Here is an 18,085-nt window from a genome sequence, read left to right on the forward strand (position 1 = left end):
TTAACTGTCTCCTTGGCCATCAAATCATGTCCATCGCCTCCGACGAGCTTGTAATATTCATTGTGAACACGATTGTTCCCTCTCTGCTACACTTGTACAATAAACACTTCAATGCATGTTTTTGTCAAGGGATTATTGAATTCTCATTACCATATGATAGACTGATTGATTAGCTACAGCAGAGAGATGTTTATTTGTAAATCATATTGCAAATTTTTCGGTAAAAGGCGCTTTAACAGATAGCCCGTTGCAGCCAATGATTTAATTTTCTTTTTACTTGTTTTTTTTTTTTTTTTTGCTGCGAACCTGAAACAGCAGTCTTCTCTTTGCCAAACCCCTGTAGGTATTTGTTAATGCGGAGATGGAGGAGCGCCTTATAAACTATGCATGTCAGATCCCTCTGGCAGTCACCAGTAGAGAGGATGATGGCAGGAAAGGGCTGGCTTTCATTAGTCTTGTGAGGCTGCTTAACATAAAATGATCCTTGGGGTTAGCAGAAAGCAGACAAAAACAGGGTGAGGGCTTCATTAAGCTTGATGGATGAAAGACATCAGACATGAACGAAAGAGGAGTTGCACAGAGTCAAACTTTTTTGACACTTGGAAATAGCCACTTGTGCAACATGAAATCCAGTTTACTATTTCGGAGAGTGGAAACTAAGAACTGCACCAAACATTCAGAAAATGTACAATTTGGTAAATTTTAGAAAAAGAACAACATAAACAGTGTAAGAAAAGTTAACTTTTTACCCAACACCAAAATATTGTATGTGTTACTGTACAAAAACTTATTTTAAATGTGTCCCAGGGAAAAATATTGAAATTTATTCATTGATTTATGTTGTGTAGGGACAGGTACTTACAAATACACGTCAACTTTTACCACCTACATGGTGACAAATGGTCTTTTAGACACATAAAAACATAAAAAATTTAAAGAGATTTAAAATGTAAACATAAAACAGGGTAGAACATCTCATCAGTCAAGATCCAACCCAACAAACCAATATAGCCAAGAACAAAACACATTATTATTCAATTAAGAAAGTAGCGATCCTTCGTGACTACATAGTAGATCTTGCTCAAGAAATTCTTTTCCTTTGTAATGCAAAGTGTTTGCAGTCAGAGATTAATTTTAATTCTGCTTATAAGGAATTACCCATGTTTATCAATCATACAGAAAAGACTTGTCCTAGAGAGGGTTTACTGCACTGAAAGCTGAATGAATGACTGAACCTGTTGTTCAAAGTGACCCCAAAAGGTCAGCAAACACACAAAGAGCACTTAAGCCTAAATAAGTTCAAGAATTTTTAAAGTTCATCACATTTAGTTTCTTAAGATCATAAAAATCCTGTAATCTGATAATCTTTCTTGCCAAGATCTTAATAGTCCAATTATATACTATCCTGAGTGGCTGCATGTGAGTAGGCAGTATAAAGAAATCTACATGTGAAAGAAAATCATAAAATGCATAACACATTTAAGCATAAAATGATACATAAACCATCATTAGTTCAAAGGTTTTCAAGTTTGCTTCTGTAACTCAAACATCTTAACATACTTGCCAAGAATCCAACATAGATATGTCACTGCTGAGACTTGTTTGTGCTGCAGATTTACATCATTACAGCCAATTAAAGCACTTACTAGGAACAGAAGCAAACTGACAGGTTTTTGTAACGTTTAACGTGACGCATGATTATTGAAACTGTGCTCCAGTAAAATCCAATCTAAATGTTGTTACTATATACAAAACTGAATACACTTGTTTATGTCATGTCTATTCTTTTATTCTAAACAACGATTTCTGACCAAATCTAAAAACACATTGCTCACTTTTTTCACATGATTTTATCCACACTAAATTTATCTTTGAAAAATGGCTATATGATCATTTCTGATTAGAAATATCTCAGTAAATATCCAGTAAATTTAACAGGGAATTTAATTTTACTTTTTCAATTGTGAAATTGAAATCTGTGGATTTCCACATCATTACAATTGTGGGACTAATTATAGGAATCATGCACATGTGCTGCCGAGATTGAGAGCCAAAGAAAACACGGACTAACTTCTCACACCAAAATGTAGCCACTCCTATAACCCAACTTTGTCAGGTTTTTGCACTCTCATTAAAAAACAAACAAATAAACAAACAGCTGACACAGTTTAACTTTGGGTTAATCCTTCGGTACTTCCGAAATGGTTCTGGAGTTTCTGGCAATTGCTTCAGACCAGAAATCCAACAACTCTTTACTGTTCGCTCATCTACTGACTTGGAAATCAGGAGCAGTAAACTGGCACCTTGGGAGCACTGCAGCCCCCGACAGGTAAGATGTAGAACTTTTACTCCTGTTCAAATTGGAAACCTGCCACTGTGTTTTATGCACTGATCAACTTTACTTGCTGCTTACTAAATGTCCTCGTGTTTGACCAATAGGAGGTGCACAATTTTCACCAGTAGTTTTGGAGAATAATAAGCTTTGTTATTTGTGTCAGAAAATTTGGCTAAATTAGCCAAAGCAGAAAAGTGGAGGACTTACCCCTCAGGAGGTCGCTGCTGGCTGAAGGCGAGTTGTATGTCCGAAACAACATCCAGTCAAAGTCATCATCCTCCCCTTGGGTGAAGTCACACAGATTAGGATCAGAGTCCTCTTCAAACGTGCAGCCAGCAGCTAAAGGAAAGGAAAGAAATAATAATTTAAAAAAAAAAAGAATTAGCTAAAAGGCTAGAATGGGTACTCACCACATTTTCCTCACAAGTATGTAAAAGATGAAATGATAAAATACAGCTTCCAGCACTAAAATGTCAAACTTAAGTAGACAACAGACTAGAAAAGTGACCACAGTTAGCTGTTCATGTGACACAGCTTTGTTGTATTTCAATATAAAAAGAAGAGCATCAATAGCTGTGGTGTGATGGTTTAACATGGTAACCCTGAAACATACACCTATTACACCATCTGGACCTGCCAACCTCACTGCCCACACGATAGCAGGAAGAAAAAAAAAAAGCCTCAACAGTAATAAAAAATGACTGTGTTTAGATTGGGATTTCACACGGTGGCCAAACATTCAACTTTAAACCTCAATGGGCATGCATTCAAAAAAAAAAAAATCGAATGTCTCGAATTTTCAATGAACTTAGAATAACTCACTATCCTTCTTACACAAAAGTAGCTTGACTGTAAATCATAGCAGGGAAAAGAAGTATGGTTTTCCACTGCCAGGATTTTCTGAACGTTTTTCAAAAGTGCACTGATGGAAAAAAATATGCTTGCTTTGAACGTATTTGGGTCAGTGAAATATCAAGATATAAGAAAAACTGAGTTGATCTGCTGAAGTTAGTAAAAGTCTTGGCAAACAAGAGATTTTGTATTTCACTTTGTAGTGGTTCGACCTGATACAGATAGTCTACAGAAACTCAGATGACCCCAAGCAGTGATGGCTACTGTTCTGAATGGTAAAGCTCAGGTAAATGACCATAATCTTTTACAGAAAGTTAACCGATATTAATCTGTTTGCAGATTATCAAACAAGTAAGTGCTATATTGGGCTTTAGCACCTTAAAAAGTTATGTTTTTTTTCCCTAATTTTTCCCTTCTAGCATGTCATGTTAATGGTATTGGCTTCAATGCAAATGTATGCATGGTGGGTCTTAGTAGAAGGAATGAGCTACGTCACTATTAAGCAAATAAGCTGCTGCTGCCACCAAAAATCAGTGGTTATTCTTTATACATGTGAAAATGGCTGCAAACACATACAGTACAACAGTACATCGTTGACCCCGAGTCAAATCAAGAAGAAGAAGCGAAGCCTACAGGATGCAGCAGCGGTTTCTGAACAGTAAGTCAACCCTGTTACAGTCTCTTTTTTTTTTTAATTGCTGTGGTTTCGGAACCAGATGGAACACCACCACTGCATCCTTGTTATCCAGGTGGGAAATCTGCCTCGCTCTTCTTGAGCGTCGAGCTACCTCTGTTGGTAAATTCTGTCATGTAGTTTTCAAGAGTCCTTTGTAAAGTGATTTGTACCAACTACAGTTTTCTTTGTCAATGTGGCTGCAATATTGTAATTAAAAAGCAAAATAAAGCCAAACTTATCTGGTCTCCATGCCTGAGAGAATGCACATGGACCTGCAGCCATTGTACAGCGGAAAAACGAGTTCAAGCTCCAGTTGGGTTACTAGGAGAGGGGCAGTGCCCTCAGACTGTCACTTAATAATCGCCAGTAGGTTTTTTCTCTCTTTTTTGCCTTTAGACTGTTTCTAGAAGTAGTAAAGACCCAAATGAAAGTACAAAAATTTATAAAAAGACATTTTTGCATAACAGGTCCCCTGTAAAGTTGTGTCAAGAACAAAATTTCCTTCATAGATATTAAGCGACACACTTTGATTATTTCTGCCTTGAACCACTAAAACTAAACATGACAGATAGCAATGCCCTGCATATGAAGGGATATGAAGATTAAAGTACCACTCAGAGTGAGCAGGTCTTTGGGGAATGCTGTTATTATCATAATATTTCTCAGTCTGCCATCTATTGAATCAAAAAGCCTCATTTTTTCTTAATGATATTAAACGGTGATAACATTAATGGGTCCTCGGAGCAGAATTGATGGGTTTTGGTCGTTGTTCCACACATCTTTTGCCACGTTTTGCCATTCCTGTTGGTGTGAGAGTTACGGTGTTGCAGTGGGCAGTTTCGAATGGCTCTGTCATATGACCCCGAAGCCTGTGTCAGTAATAATTAGAGTGGGACAGCATGAGACGTGGCATGCTAATGATAGGAATAATCAGTAGCAGGTCCTGAAGGTGACCCCAGTGGTCGGCTGCTCAGTGTTTTCTCTAATCTGCCATTAACCAAATGCTTCCAATGTGACGGTCTGTAGAGAAAAGCAGAACTGGACTCACTGTGGTGAGGATTCAATATCGTTTTAACTACACTTGTAGATTTCCAGTCATTAAAGTCATGCGCAGTTTATTCAGGCTGCTATAAAAATAGTAACCATAGATGGTTTTGTTTCGAAGATATTTCAGCTGCAAATCCTCTAACAATTACTTTACAATAAGGTCCTTAATGTGTTGAGTACTTACGAAATTTAAATAATTCAAATGTATGTTAACTGTTAAGAGTAAATGAACAGATTGATATTGTGGTTGTTTTTTTGTTGTTTAATTTCTGTTGTATTTCCAGATGCATCTTTTGCTCTTTCTGTGTACTTCTATTTCCCTGCAGGTTTATGCCACACCTGTGTTCGATCGGGTCATTACTCACTGTATGTAGACCCCCAGGGGTTCTGGCTGTTTCTCGGGTAGTCTTTGTACTCTGCACTCATTCAAACTTTCTAGCTGCTTTCTTTTTTATTATTCCTTGTTGGCTCCCTTGTGCTTGTTCCCGCACTTTTGTAAGCAACTCACTGAGTGCTTTGGGATTTATCTGGACTGTGCCTGTCTTTTTTCCATGCCCTTTACCTCTTTGTGTTTTACTGACTTCCTTTCTGAGACTGTGTATTAAACTTTGCATCATAGACATAGACTTCAGCTGCTTTTCTTTCATAAAGTTGTTTGTTTTACAATATCAAGCTTCAGGTAACTCAATATCTTAGCTTTCTTATTTTGGGAGAAAATGAAATCGGAAAGGTATTTACAGAGCAATTAAAATGAATGGTCTATTGCTTTAAAAGGTTTAAATAAGAACTGAATTAAATCAAATGACAGCACAGAAAAGCACACCTTTACAATCAATAGACTAAACCTTTTAATCAAAGAAAATTCTAATAGAGCAGCTTTTAGCTGGTATCATTTATGTATTTCTTCACAACTTCTTAGAAATGTTTATTAGCAGAAAGGTCTTACATAAACAATAACTAACCTTCTCTGATACGTCAAAACATTTCACCAGCATTTCATGTACTTCATAAAATATCAAACTGTAGCACATTTATTGGTCAGCTGGCTGAAAAAACTGCTGAAACCTCCAGGGTGACTGGATATTTTCTCAAGCTTCATGGAGCCTAATGACTTAGCAATGCATCTCTGTAAAGCTTTATCTGGGCACTGCCTGTCAGCTGGCTTGTAACTATATTTGAATTTTCCTTCAATTACAAGAAAAACTAATCCAGTAGATTGGAAATCATTTTTACAAAGATAGTCATGGTGTGGTTTATCGTGCAGCAACACAAACATTCATAGATTTTTTCCTCTTTGGCTTAAACTGTGCTGTATCTACAACACTTTTATGATTGCAGGAAGGCTAGAAAAATATATACATTTTTCTTATATCTGTTTCATTATTGTACTTAATAATGAATTGGTATCGAGTAGTAGAGGGTCAGAACCTTTCAAAAACTGAAGATAGGAAGTCAGCCACAATATTCTGAGGAGTGCTTCCCCACTTTAAAGTAATCTATTGAAGGTGATTAAATGTTAAGGCATTGGTGCCACCTGAGAATGTGCTTTACCTCCTTTTATCAACACACAAGCAGCCAACAGAGGCACAAAACAACCCAAATCATTACAGAAAAGGTAAAAACAAGATCTAAAACTGCAAAAGGCCCACTTGGGTATGACCTATTCTTGCATTATCTTATTGGAAAACCACCCACTGTTTCACCCAGAAATTTGTTTTGCAATTGGTCCAGAGCTGATCTGAAAAAAAAGGATACCCATGGGAGACCCTATCCTAGTGCGAATCTGTAACATTCTGTTTCCCTGAAGTGATTATATGGATATGATAACTGCGGAGCACACCGTGTAAGATCGGCCCAGTGGATGATAGTAGAAGCCAACCATGAGAGGAAAGAGCCTGCTTTTCTCTCACTAGGTTTGATTTATTTCCCTGTACTGGGCTGTAACTGCACAGATCTGCTGCCGAGGCCAGAGGTTAATTGTCGCCACACCGGGGTCTATTTCTAATAGAGCAGCCAGAGATATGGGACCTGACACATCCAAATGCTGGCACTATATTATTTCCTGCTGGTTCGGTAAATGAAGCCTGCATACTACTCCCTGCAAAAGTCTCATCATGAAAGAAGAAGGAATCTGGGATGCGAGCTGCCTGGGAATGTCAACTCCTCAGAGCATGATGGGAAGATCCAGCTCATCTATCATCACAAACACACTTCCCCTACGGTGCTCTTTGTGGAGGACCAGGGGGGGTGTGGTCTCAGTGGTCATTTTTTTAGCTGAATAATTACAGCATAATTTACTGTGTGTACCAAAGTTAGATGCTGCTGAGGTTTTGTAGTTGAGGTTAAGGCATATATCTACGCCTCTTTGCAAAAGCATTCATAACAACCAAGCGTTTTCACATTTTCTCAGAATACAACCACAAACTTCAATATATTACACTGGAACTTTATTTGATAAATCAACATAAAGCAGTGTGTTGAAAGGGTGGCATATATTTGCATTCTACCCCTATTTACATCCCAAAACAAACTTCAATGCATTTCTAACAACATGTGCCTGTGTCTTATGTAGCCTCAGTATGAATCCAGCTGAAGACCGACGATCTTAGAAGACCGACGAGAAATAAAGTTGTGGAGAAGATTAAAGCAAGTTAAGTTATAAAAATATATCCCAATCTTTTGATCTGAAAATGCAAAGCATATGTCACATTGGCATGGATGCCCACCTGAGGATACAGGCCAGCCAAAGACAGCATGAATCAGAGAAGCAACAGACTCATTGTAACAGCGAACATCAACAAAAGTGCAATAATTTATTGGCAGGAAATTTATCAGTCCTGAACTCCATGCATCCAGATTTAATGGAAGGAGAAAGGCTTTGTGAAGAAAACTGCAGTAATGATGTAATGTGTGCAGCCGATTCTGGGTCACAGCAAACATGTGGAAAACTATAGAATAAAACTGTTTTTGGCTTCAATGCAAAACACAATGCTTGTCCATGTTTGTGCCATTCACATTTTCAAGCATGGTGGTGACCCAATCATGCTGTGGGAATCCAATTTTAACGAGGGACAAGAATCCTGGTGGGAGTTGAAGGGAAGATGAAAAAGGATGGCAGTCCTGGTAGAAAATCTGTTAGAAGCTACAAACAGTGAGATTAGATGGAGGTTCACCTTCACAATCATAAACCTGCAGTATAAATGCCCAGAGCTGCAATAAAATGTTTCAGATCAGTAGCATCCATGTCACTCCTAAATGGCCAATGTTCTGCATGCTCTCATCTTTCCCTAACTAGCTCACCTGGTACAGATGAATGATTCATTCTCAGAACATAGTGACATGCCAAGGGAATAATTCAGCCATCTGACTCAGCTGTGCTTGAGGAGGCACACATTTAAAACACCTGTCCTTCAACAGTGCAGTAGGACAGCAATGGTTTAGATTAAATAATGTTCATGTGTTAGAATGGCCCAGTCAAAGTCCAGTCAAAGTTAGAATAATGGTGATATTTGAAAACAGCATCTGTCATCCAATAGGAGCTACTTTCCAAAGAAGAATGAACATATATATCAATCTATAGATGTGATAAGCTGGAAGAATACCTAAACCCTAAAAAGCCTTACAGCTGTAACAGCACGTTTAAATTTTCTGTTTGTACAAAATGATGAACAACCATGTGCCATTTTTCTTCAACAATGATGTCCTAATTTGTGTCTTTGGTCTGTGACACAAAACTCCCAAATAGTAGACAATGACGTTTGTGAATAGAAAGTGAGAACATTTGAAAATGTTGAAGGAGCGTTAATATTTTTGCAAGTTACCTGCACAAATGTCTAATCCTCACCACAAAACGTCACCATTCTCCAGAAAATTTACTCTAGGCACTTCAATTGCTTTCAAAACAATGAACTTTGACAATGAATTTCAAACTGTTCAAGGATAAACAATTCACAGAAAGGATTTACGTTGCTCAAATACAATAAAGTGCAAGTCCCAATTTTATTTTCATACTGCTTAGGTTTTTTATTAATTTTTTTTTTAAATTGTTAACAGATTGTTTCATTTTGCTTTGCATTTCAGTGTAGAAATAGTTGCACAAAGAAGAAAATGAAAAATCAATAAAATATTGCTCTTATGATCTACAAGGTTTTCTGAGAAATAAAGATTTCTAGATATTTCTTAGGACCTGAAAAGAAGAATTACTCATATGATCTGGAAGGTATTGGTATTTATGAACTGAGAATTGGTCAAGATACTAAAAATTAATCTTTACACACGCTGCAAGATGATGTGGGGCTTATGATGATGATCATCATCACAAGTACCAACATGTTGATGTTAGTACTCAGGGCAGTACTGCTAAAGGTTTCAATGATTTTTAGCATTTCGTAACTTTTGTTTTACAGTAATCTTAATGCCTACTGCGATTCTACACTCGATCCCCATAAATAACTCAGCACTTTAACACTTCTGACTCTCCGGCCGGCCAGAATAACCTCAGATTTACGCCGTGGAAGAGATGAGCCACGTTCCGGTGCAATAACTCCTCTTGCGTTTCGTGAGGACATAAAAGAAGGTGGAAGGCTGTTTACCAGACACTTCAATTTGCCGCTACATTCGTGGTGATACATAAAAAAATAGGTTGCCTGGTTTTATGCGCGCAGTTAATCACGGCTGTGAGTCTTTCTGTGCTCATATCAGTCGTCTGCATCTCATATGGCTCTTCATATTAGGCTTGGCATCTTAGCCCTCTTATCCCTTGTGTTCCTATGCTATTTAATCTCAGTCATGCAAATAAAAACGTTGAGACAAGACTGTCAATATTCGTGAGTTTGCCACTTCAAGTTCATTTAAGGTGCCGCAACTTCAACTATTCTTCACTCAAAACAATCAATCAGCCAAACATTCGCTCTCTACCCCGCATTAGTAGCCAGGTATTCATATTCTGAGACCACAGCCATGAAATTGTAATCCTAAAACACCAACTTTCTTTAAGGAAAAAAAAAACAATATTCCAAAAAAAAAGAATGACATGATTTCTTTTGGAAACCAAACATAATCCTTTGATCTGAAACACAGCAGTTAATCCTACCAGTGGCTTCTAAAAGATTCAGTACAGAATGTGAGCTGAATAAAACTGGAGAGTCCACAACAGGGCTGTATTTGTTCAGATTATAGATTAGCAGCACTTGTTTGAGTACCAGACACTCACATAGGTAGTAAAGATCTGTACATAAGCTTGAAGTAAATTAGCTCTAGTAGAGGGGTTTAGTAGAGTCCCAGGCCTTTAGCCACAGCTAATTTTTTAGAATAACAACTTAAGTGAAGTGTTTATTCACTTCACAACATTTGGATGGGATTTTTATTAATAGACCGACACAATTTAGGGCGTATTTTGAGTGGGACAAAGTGGTTCAGTTTGTGTTCACCTCTTGTCCCTTATTCTTATTTCTGATACATTTACTTCCTGTAGCTGCTCATAATGCTTAAATTGAAACATTAGTTTGCAACTGTGCTTCACTCCCTATCCTGGGTTTGTTTGTGTCAGCATTATGTTGTGGTTTCCATCTATTTATGTTTATTTTAAAGCTACAACTTCTGGACTATTGGTTGAACTTGTTTTTTGTTTCAGAGTATATTCATGGTATTTGTGTTTCTTTTTACTTACCATTGTTTGTCCCTTGTAGATCTGCAGCAGGGCAGGAGTATGGGAGGGGCCGGCCCAGTATTTCCTGCTTAAATGGCTGGATGACATCACTGATTGCCTTGCTGGGTTCTACCAATTAGAGGGTTTTTCTTTGAATATTGATCTGTTTGTTTTTCTTTAAAGTAACTTTTTGAGTTATCTGGTATTACAGGGTTTATTTTGCAGACTATTTCATTATGTAGATGAGTTTGTAAATTAGATTAATAATTGTATTTTTGTTTCTGTTTAGACTTTGTTTTTTTTTACCTGTTTAATTGTGGCTTGGTCCACTCATGTGCAGGTGTGTTGCCAATTGGCTATAAAAAGAGTGTTTTTGGGACGCTCAAGAGAAAGGATGGTTGTCAGAGAGTTAAGAAGCAAATAAAATTCATCAGAAGACTCTGGAAACTGGTGGCTGGTGCTGTTTGTTTTTGTTCACCTTGTGGCTCCTTGACCACACTGTCTTACATTGAGAAAGAAGGAAAAGGAAACATATGTCCATCCTTTGGCTATACCCGCTTATTGTTGGAGAGGCGGGTATCTTTCTGATGAAAGATGAGAGGGGCATGCCCATCTCTGAAAAGGAAACATAAAATATCTGAAAATCGATAAAGTATTCCATGATGGACTTGCTATAATGAAATACTGTGTTAGAAAGACACAGTTTCCACCTAAATCCAATTCAGAATCTCTTGCAAAATGTCAAAAATGCTGTTCACACACAGAATTTAGTTCTCTGATGTGCAAAGTTGATCTTTATTTGGAAAGACTTTTTGAAAAGCATGGATGATTTTCCTTTAGATTGCAATTAGCCACAATTTTGGTTTGGCTCATCACATAAAAGCACAGAATACATTAAAATGTGTGGCTACAATGATACAACATGTGGAAAAGACGACTCTGCAAGTCTATGTTTCCATTTCCTCACATAAAGTGAAAATGCTAAATAGGAATTAAGATGCAAAATGATGATACACTAAGACTTTGGGAGTTTGCAGTTTGTAATATAACCAAGGATAAAGTAATGTCGATGTCATTCTTTTACAGTTAATGAAATACTGAACAAAGATGGATATCTTGATTACTTCACAAATTTAATTAAAATTATTAAATTGTCTTTTTTTATTGACGACAAGATATGCATGTGAAATTGGGGTGAAGCAATAACTGCAACCACAAAGACATATGAAGTACAGGTGATGTCATGATGTGCTTTTCACTTTAACCAGGCTGGAAATCAATGAGTGAGAATATAAAAAATTAAAAAAACATTACAAGTAATGGTACCTTTAAATAGCAAAATGATGCTATGTGGTCCAAATGGATCAGTTAAAGTGTTTTTGAACATAAACCCATAGAATCACATACTGTAGCTCCCAGTCACTTTTTACCTGCACCTAAATTCTCCAAATGTTCTGTAGTCCTTTTTAGTTTTCAATTTTGGCTGCTTTAAACAAGTTTTTTATAAGTACTATTATTATTGCCACTTCTCCACTCAAATTAAGCAACACAAACTCTGCAACCTGCATTTCATGTAACATGCATTACTGTTTTGGTAGACTTGTTAAAGAATAAGCAGGAAAGTTTTCCAGTTGAAGTTCCATGTTAAAAAGGGCAAGTGGGAGCTGCAAGTAAATTGATTTCTGATTTCTTCACCAAAAAAAAAGAGCCACAACAGGGAGCATAACCAAGAAGACAGAGGAAGCCACCATGACGTCATCCAGCGGTTTGTGGGCTGCATTTTAAACCCCTGAGATCAGCAAACATATTGGATATTAGCAGCAGGAAGTGGTGAACATAGCTTGGGTCCTAGCAACCCCATGAGAAGTTTATCCTCACTCAATCTTACTTTTGCACAAAGTTCATGGAGAGGGAGAGCAAAAGAAAGGCATCTAAAACAGAAACAATATAATTAAGGCAAGACCCCTGCTGATATAGCTTTCTTATTTTTTTATATCACTGTCCTCTTATACAGACATAAAATGTGGGAGGTGTTTAGAGCTGTAACTAATTAAAAAATATTAATCAAGAAAAATTAGAGATGAGTGTTTACAGCTGTGCACTTGTGCAGCCCTACAGTTCTCTAGCCTTTGCTACCAGATGAAAGCCAACTGAAAACACTTCATAAGCTGCAGTGACTCTCCTGTTTGGAACAAAAATAGTAAGGGTATGCTCAAAGAAATCACATGCTTTGATTTTATTTCGGTTTTAACTTCTGCTTTTACGAAGTAAGGCTTGGTAATTGAACGCCAGAAGTTGTCGAGTCGTCTGGGTAATGTGATTCAACAGCTCACGGATGCTTGTTGAATCTGCAACAACACAGCGGTATCAAACCATGCTGGGAAGCTGAGAGCTCCTCCACTCCACACAGAAACTCTCATCTAAATCCGGTGAGAGTGAGTAAGTGCGTGGCTGGTTGGGGGATCCAGGTGGGAATGGGTGGAAGCAGATAGAGTGGTTGATTTGCATTGCTGCGAGTGTGGCCCTATGCATCAGCAGGAGACAGGTATATTTATTCTCTACAGAGACTCTCCTCCTAAGCACTCCCCCAGCTGCCTCTGAAAGCCATCCATCCCCACACCTGAATACGCAATGAAATCATCCCCCTGCCTCCCCAGGCATTAATAACTCAACCCTGGTGGCTGGATGGGCCCGGTCAGACACAGAGGGTGGGACACGAAGCCAACCCAAGAAAGAAATGGGTTGGAGAGCAAGTACGGCAGAGCGGCTCGGGGTGGACTGAGTAACGATGTGCTGCAGGACAGCTTCTGATGAAAGATGAAGGGAAGAACAGACTTTATGAAAATGACCAAGATGGGACTGAATTCTAAGGATTTTTTCATATAAAACAACTTACGCCTTGTCGCTTTGTGCCAAAAGTCCTGAGCCGACTAAGCATGCTTAATTTGATAATTACTATCTTACTATCTATAAACTCTTATCACTGCACCATTTGACTTTTTTTGTTCTTACAGTAAAAACTTTTAATAACTGGAAAAAGACAGATTTATCTCTTTTGCGCTACATAGTCAACAAGTGAACAATTCACTTTCAATTCATGTTATTCTGTCACACCAGAAGAACAACAATTACAAACTGCATGTGTTGCATTTTGTAATTGAAACACATGTACCCATTCGGTTATTATCTCCCTGTGTAAATAGCCTACGTCAAAGGAAAACAATTATCCTGGATGAAGATTGGGGGCAAAGGGTTATATTGATTATTTAATCCTCATATCCAAGACTAAAAACCTTAACTTTTAGACAGACATGTATTGTTGGTGGAGCTTTTTTCTCAAGCCTGCTTCTTATACAGACATAAAATAAGCAACTTCCTTACTTTTCATAGTGTCTACATGTGCTGCATAAATACCACAATAAGATTTGCTTCTAACTGCATTAAATGTGGATCATTTAATACACATGTCTTTCCTCAGGGATTTTGCTGTCTCATATGGTTTTATATAAGTGCAGTGCATGTCACCAGTAGGGTCCCAGTGTGGCTCCCTGCTACCAATTCAACAATTGTTTAAGCATTACTTTTTTGACTAGGTTCCTAAATTGGTAAAGACTTTCACAGTGAATCTTGAAACAAAATTTTAATTCTGCTGTCTTTTGAAGTTGCCTAACTAATCCTTCTACAGCAGAGGATCAAAGTAGCCGAATGATTTCAATAAAAGTGTTGGTTTCACGGTCGTCTTCATATGACTATTTTAATGAAGTAAGGTTCAAGATGAGATCAAATTAGGGTGTCCTGCACTCCTGCCTGCTCTTCTTCAACTTTACTGTGATTATTCCTATACTGGTCCTGGCATCAAATGATGTTAAGTCACACAAGTCAAGAACATTCTCCCATTTCCATTTTCCCAGGATGAGCAATGACACAATAGCCTCCTACAGCTGTATTCATGCTCATTTCTAAGATACCAGGCGGCTGTAATTCATCTTAAAATTAATTCTGCCCTCTCTTTTAAAGTACTGGTACAATATTTCAGTCCTGATGCTGGGCTGATGATAAAAGTGTCACAGGTGTCAGTGGAATAAAGCTAAAATCATTATTCATCCCATATCAGTTCTCTCAATGCTATTCTGGGGGCAACAGGGAAAAAAAAAAACAAGGACACCAAGACCGAAGCAGCCTGAGCCCATTTCCTCCTGTTTCTGCACACAGAAAAACAAGGAAACATCAATTATTCCTCTTCCAAGTTCCTGTGGTTTTTCACGTGGGGGGTATGGGAAAATTCATCTCACACTGATTATAAGAGACTTTAATTATCACGCTTATTTCCAAAATGGTCTATTTTGAGTTAATGTCTTCTCGCAGGCTAGACTGTTGTGCCAGTTCTTCTGATGACTGTTTAACATTCATCTCAGCTGTGCAGCTCTCTGCATCCCTACACAAGGTGAGATACTGGATACATCTCACACGAGACAGCAGAGCAACGCCTGAAAGGCACATAAAATAAATCTGTCTAATTGCAATGAACATTTTCTAGCATCTGATGGCTCACTCTGGGATTTGTTCTGATTTCAGTCCCAGTTTTATAAAAGCACCTTTAGATTTTAGAGACAAAGATAGAATGCCATTTTATATAACAAAAGTGATGATTGTAAAAGTTCCTGGGTGCTTAAGCAGAAGGCAATGGGCCATAAACTCTTGATTTTTGAAGTTATAGCACACACAAGTCTTCTTCAGTTCTAATCTTGGTTGGAATTGCTCTGTTAGTGACTTTAAGGGCCATAACAGTGCGGTTATTCTGACCACAACATATGAGCCTGTTACTTCTTACTTTGTTCAAAGCTGAAGATGAATTTTGCATGAGAGGTCACACATCTTCAAGAAAGAAAGAGAAGCCCAGCTACCTTCTACCGAAGCAGGCTGGGTTGTCATGTGACAGATGACTGAGAATCTCAGGATGTTAGAGGTTGTATAAAATGTCCTCAACATATTAAAGGGGTTTAAGATGCAGGGAGGAAATAAGTCCGTTTAAAAACTGTTGGCTAAAAGTGTTGTGGGAAGTTAGTTTGCTGTGAAGGCAATTATTTCATATTTGGGAAAAATTAGGCAGACATTTCATCAACTGCAGAACTGAAGCTCATATTTGTAAGGATATGCAGACACGTGCAGCACACAAGACAAGATTATACATGATATTAGTTTTTCAAGAAAAGGAATATTTTGGGGGAAGAAGCAAATAAATATTTATTTTATTTTAGCAACTGGAATAAAGGTTACAGAAGTCAAAAACCTGTCTGTAATCAGTGAACCAGAAACCAGGATTATTTAGCCCAGGTTTGACTAATCCAAGTTTTGTTTCTTTGTTAAATCGTAAGTTTGTTTCTATTGTTTTTGGACATGTCAAAGTAAGCCAACACTTCAAATGTGATATCAAAAATTGGAATATGTATAATTAAAGACCAACAAGTCTTTTCCATGTTGTTGAATATTATTCAGAACCTGGTCACACCGTTGGAAAAATGTGCACTGCCTCTTTAATATTGCAAATTAGTTAAGTTAAACAATAGGCTATAACTTTCCACCAGATCCTAAAATGCTAATATGTATAATAATTTCTTTTATGGGTATTTTTCCTGGTGAAAAACACACTAAAATCTCTGTGCTCAGTTTTAGCACAGAGAAAAGGCAGGAATAAATCAATATGATGTAAATCCTTTGACAAATAACTTATCCTTACAATTTAGATACTAATACTTGGAGACTTAATCTTAATTTTGCATAATCCCACTTAATACTTTGATTCACATTGTTGTCATTTCTACTCTTAACAAAACACAGAACATTTACTTGCTTCTCACAAGTGTAAGTTATTAACTAAGGTATGTGATGTTGAAAATGTGTGTCAAAAAATTATTTTCCATTAAAAAAACTTCAGCAAATGTCTGATTATCTCCATGGCTGAGCAGCTACAGGTGGTCAGCGCCACTTCCTGGTTCAGGTAGAGGTCAGCCTTGTGTGCTTTCTACCAAACTGCCAGCAGGAGGGAGAGCTCTGAAAGCAAAAGACAACTAAAAGTTTTCTCAAAGGTCACAAGTACAACATTTAACAGCCGCCATAATTTTGGTTCCACAAACAACATCCCACACAAACATAAACTGTTCAGCTAACTGACAGCTGCAGCATGCAAGCCCCTGACCAGCTGAGTTAAGTCGCTTTGACTGAGTCCTCTCCAAACTGCCTGTGGTGTCACAAATCACCAGAGGAAGGGGAGGGGGGAGAAAATGTCATCTATCAACTCCGCTAAAGCACATACCCCGTGGCAGCTTCACCGCTCTGCTGCCTGTCAATTCCACTCACATAAAAGCAGCCAATCGCTGTCTGCACAACCTGCAGCCTTTCAATTCCACTAAAACCCACATGCAGCAGAGTCGCATAAAAAGGGAGGCAGCAACTGTATTTCACTTTCCTACGAATTTCTTTTCACTTGTTTCTTGCACACTTAGCATAAAGTGCACTTCCTACTTCTTCTCACCTTTGATCAAGGCAGGGGAATGGCGGGGTAAGTAATTTCATCCTTTTCACAGTATATAATTCTAATCTGCCGGAAATGTGAAAAGAACCGTGTGTTTTCTAAAAAAAAAAAAAAAAAAAACACGAAGAGTATTTTTACTACCTAGGGATCTTTATGAATGCAAGAAAATTCTAAGTAATCACAGCTTCTCAACAAAAGGAAAAGAAACGGTGAAGTAAATTCAATGAAGCGTCAGTGGTGCTCAGTTCCCGGGGAAAACACACCTTTCAGTAATTTTAAGTGAAACAAACTTGCGGCCTGGAACTCCCAAGGCCATAACTTATTGACAGAGATGGAGAGACCTCTTAAATGTTTTCCTGAAGCAAGAGTTCAACTTCAGGGTAATGAGTTTGCTCATCTGAGAGATGTCACTTTTTGTGAGCTAGTTCTTAAAATATTACTGCAGGCACAGACAAACAATAAGGTACCAACACGCTTCCTCTTATTTAACAAGACAAGCTACACAGCCAAGCACGAATTTTGTAGGGTTTTCCAATGTTGTTCCAGTGCCAGGCTCCCAAAGCTTGGATCAAAGCTGAAACAGATAGGATTTTATTTTTGTTTTTGCGGTGTCCACATGTTGCAATCAAAAAATTCTGCTAATATTACATTCTCCCCAAATATATTTTTACACATTTTTTTCTATCGATCTCTCCTCCTGAGGTTTAGTTTTCATTCATTTATGTTGAAAAACATCTTCCAATTACTATTTATTTGGCTCAGAATATTGTGTTTGTGTTTTTCTACATGGAAAATCGTATATTTTAACTTTATCTGACTGATGAGTTAATTTATTATCTTCATGTTCAGTTTATATTTGATTAAAGATGTAAATTTTGTGAAATGCCATGTTTCACATTTATCCATAGTTAGAACCAGTCCCATGCAGAACTACAGCTGAATACCACCGGGCTTTGGAGCCAAAGGCCTAGTCAAAGTCATCAACAGCAGCAAATA

At 37.7% G+C, this 18,085-nt stretch overlaps 1 protein-coding gene across 4 annotated transcripts in view; it reads right to left on the reverse strand.

Annotated features, from left to right (window-relative positions):
* Positions 1-18,085, reverse strand: part of LOC102236232 (receptor-type tyrosine-protein phosphatase U) — a 234,600-nt gene that overhangs the window by 164,356 nt on the left and 52,159 nt on the right. For all 4 annotated transcript variants that reach the window (XM_023330570.1, XM_023330569.1, XM_023330567.1 and 1 more), the window contains exon 2: positions 2,543-2,674. In XM_023330570.1, the coding sequence (XP_023186338.1) occupies positions 2,543-2,674 (132 nt within the window). The remainder of the gene's footprint in view (positions 1-2,542; positions 2,675-18,085) is intronic.

The sequence above is a fragment of the Xiphophorus maculatus genome, chromosome 3, assembly GCF_002775205.1.
Source record: "Xiphophorus maculatus strain JP 163 A chromosome 3, X_maculatus-5.0-male, whole genome shotgun sequence".
Classification (NCBI taxonomy): domain Eukaryota; kingdom Metazoa; phylum Chordata; class Actinopteri; order Cyprinodontiformes; family Poeciliidae; genus Xiphophorus; species Xiphophorus maculatus.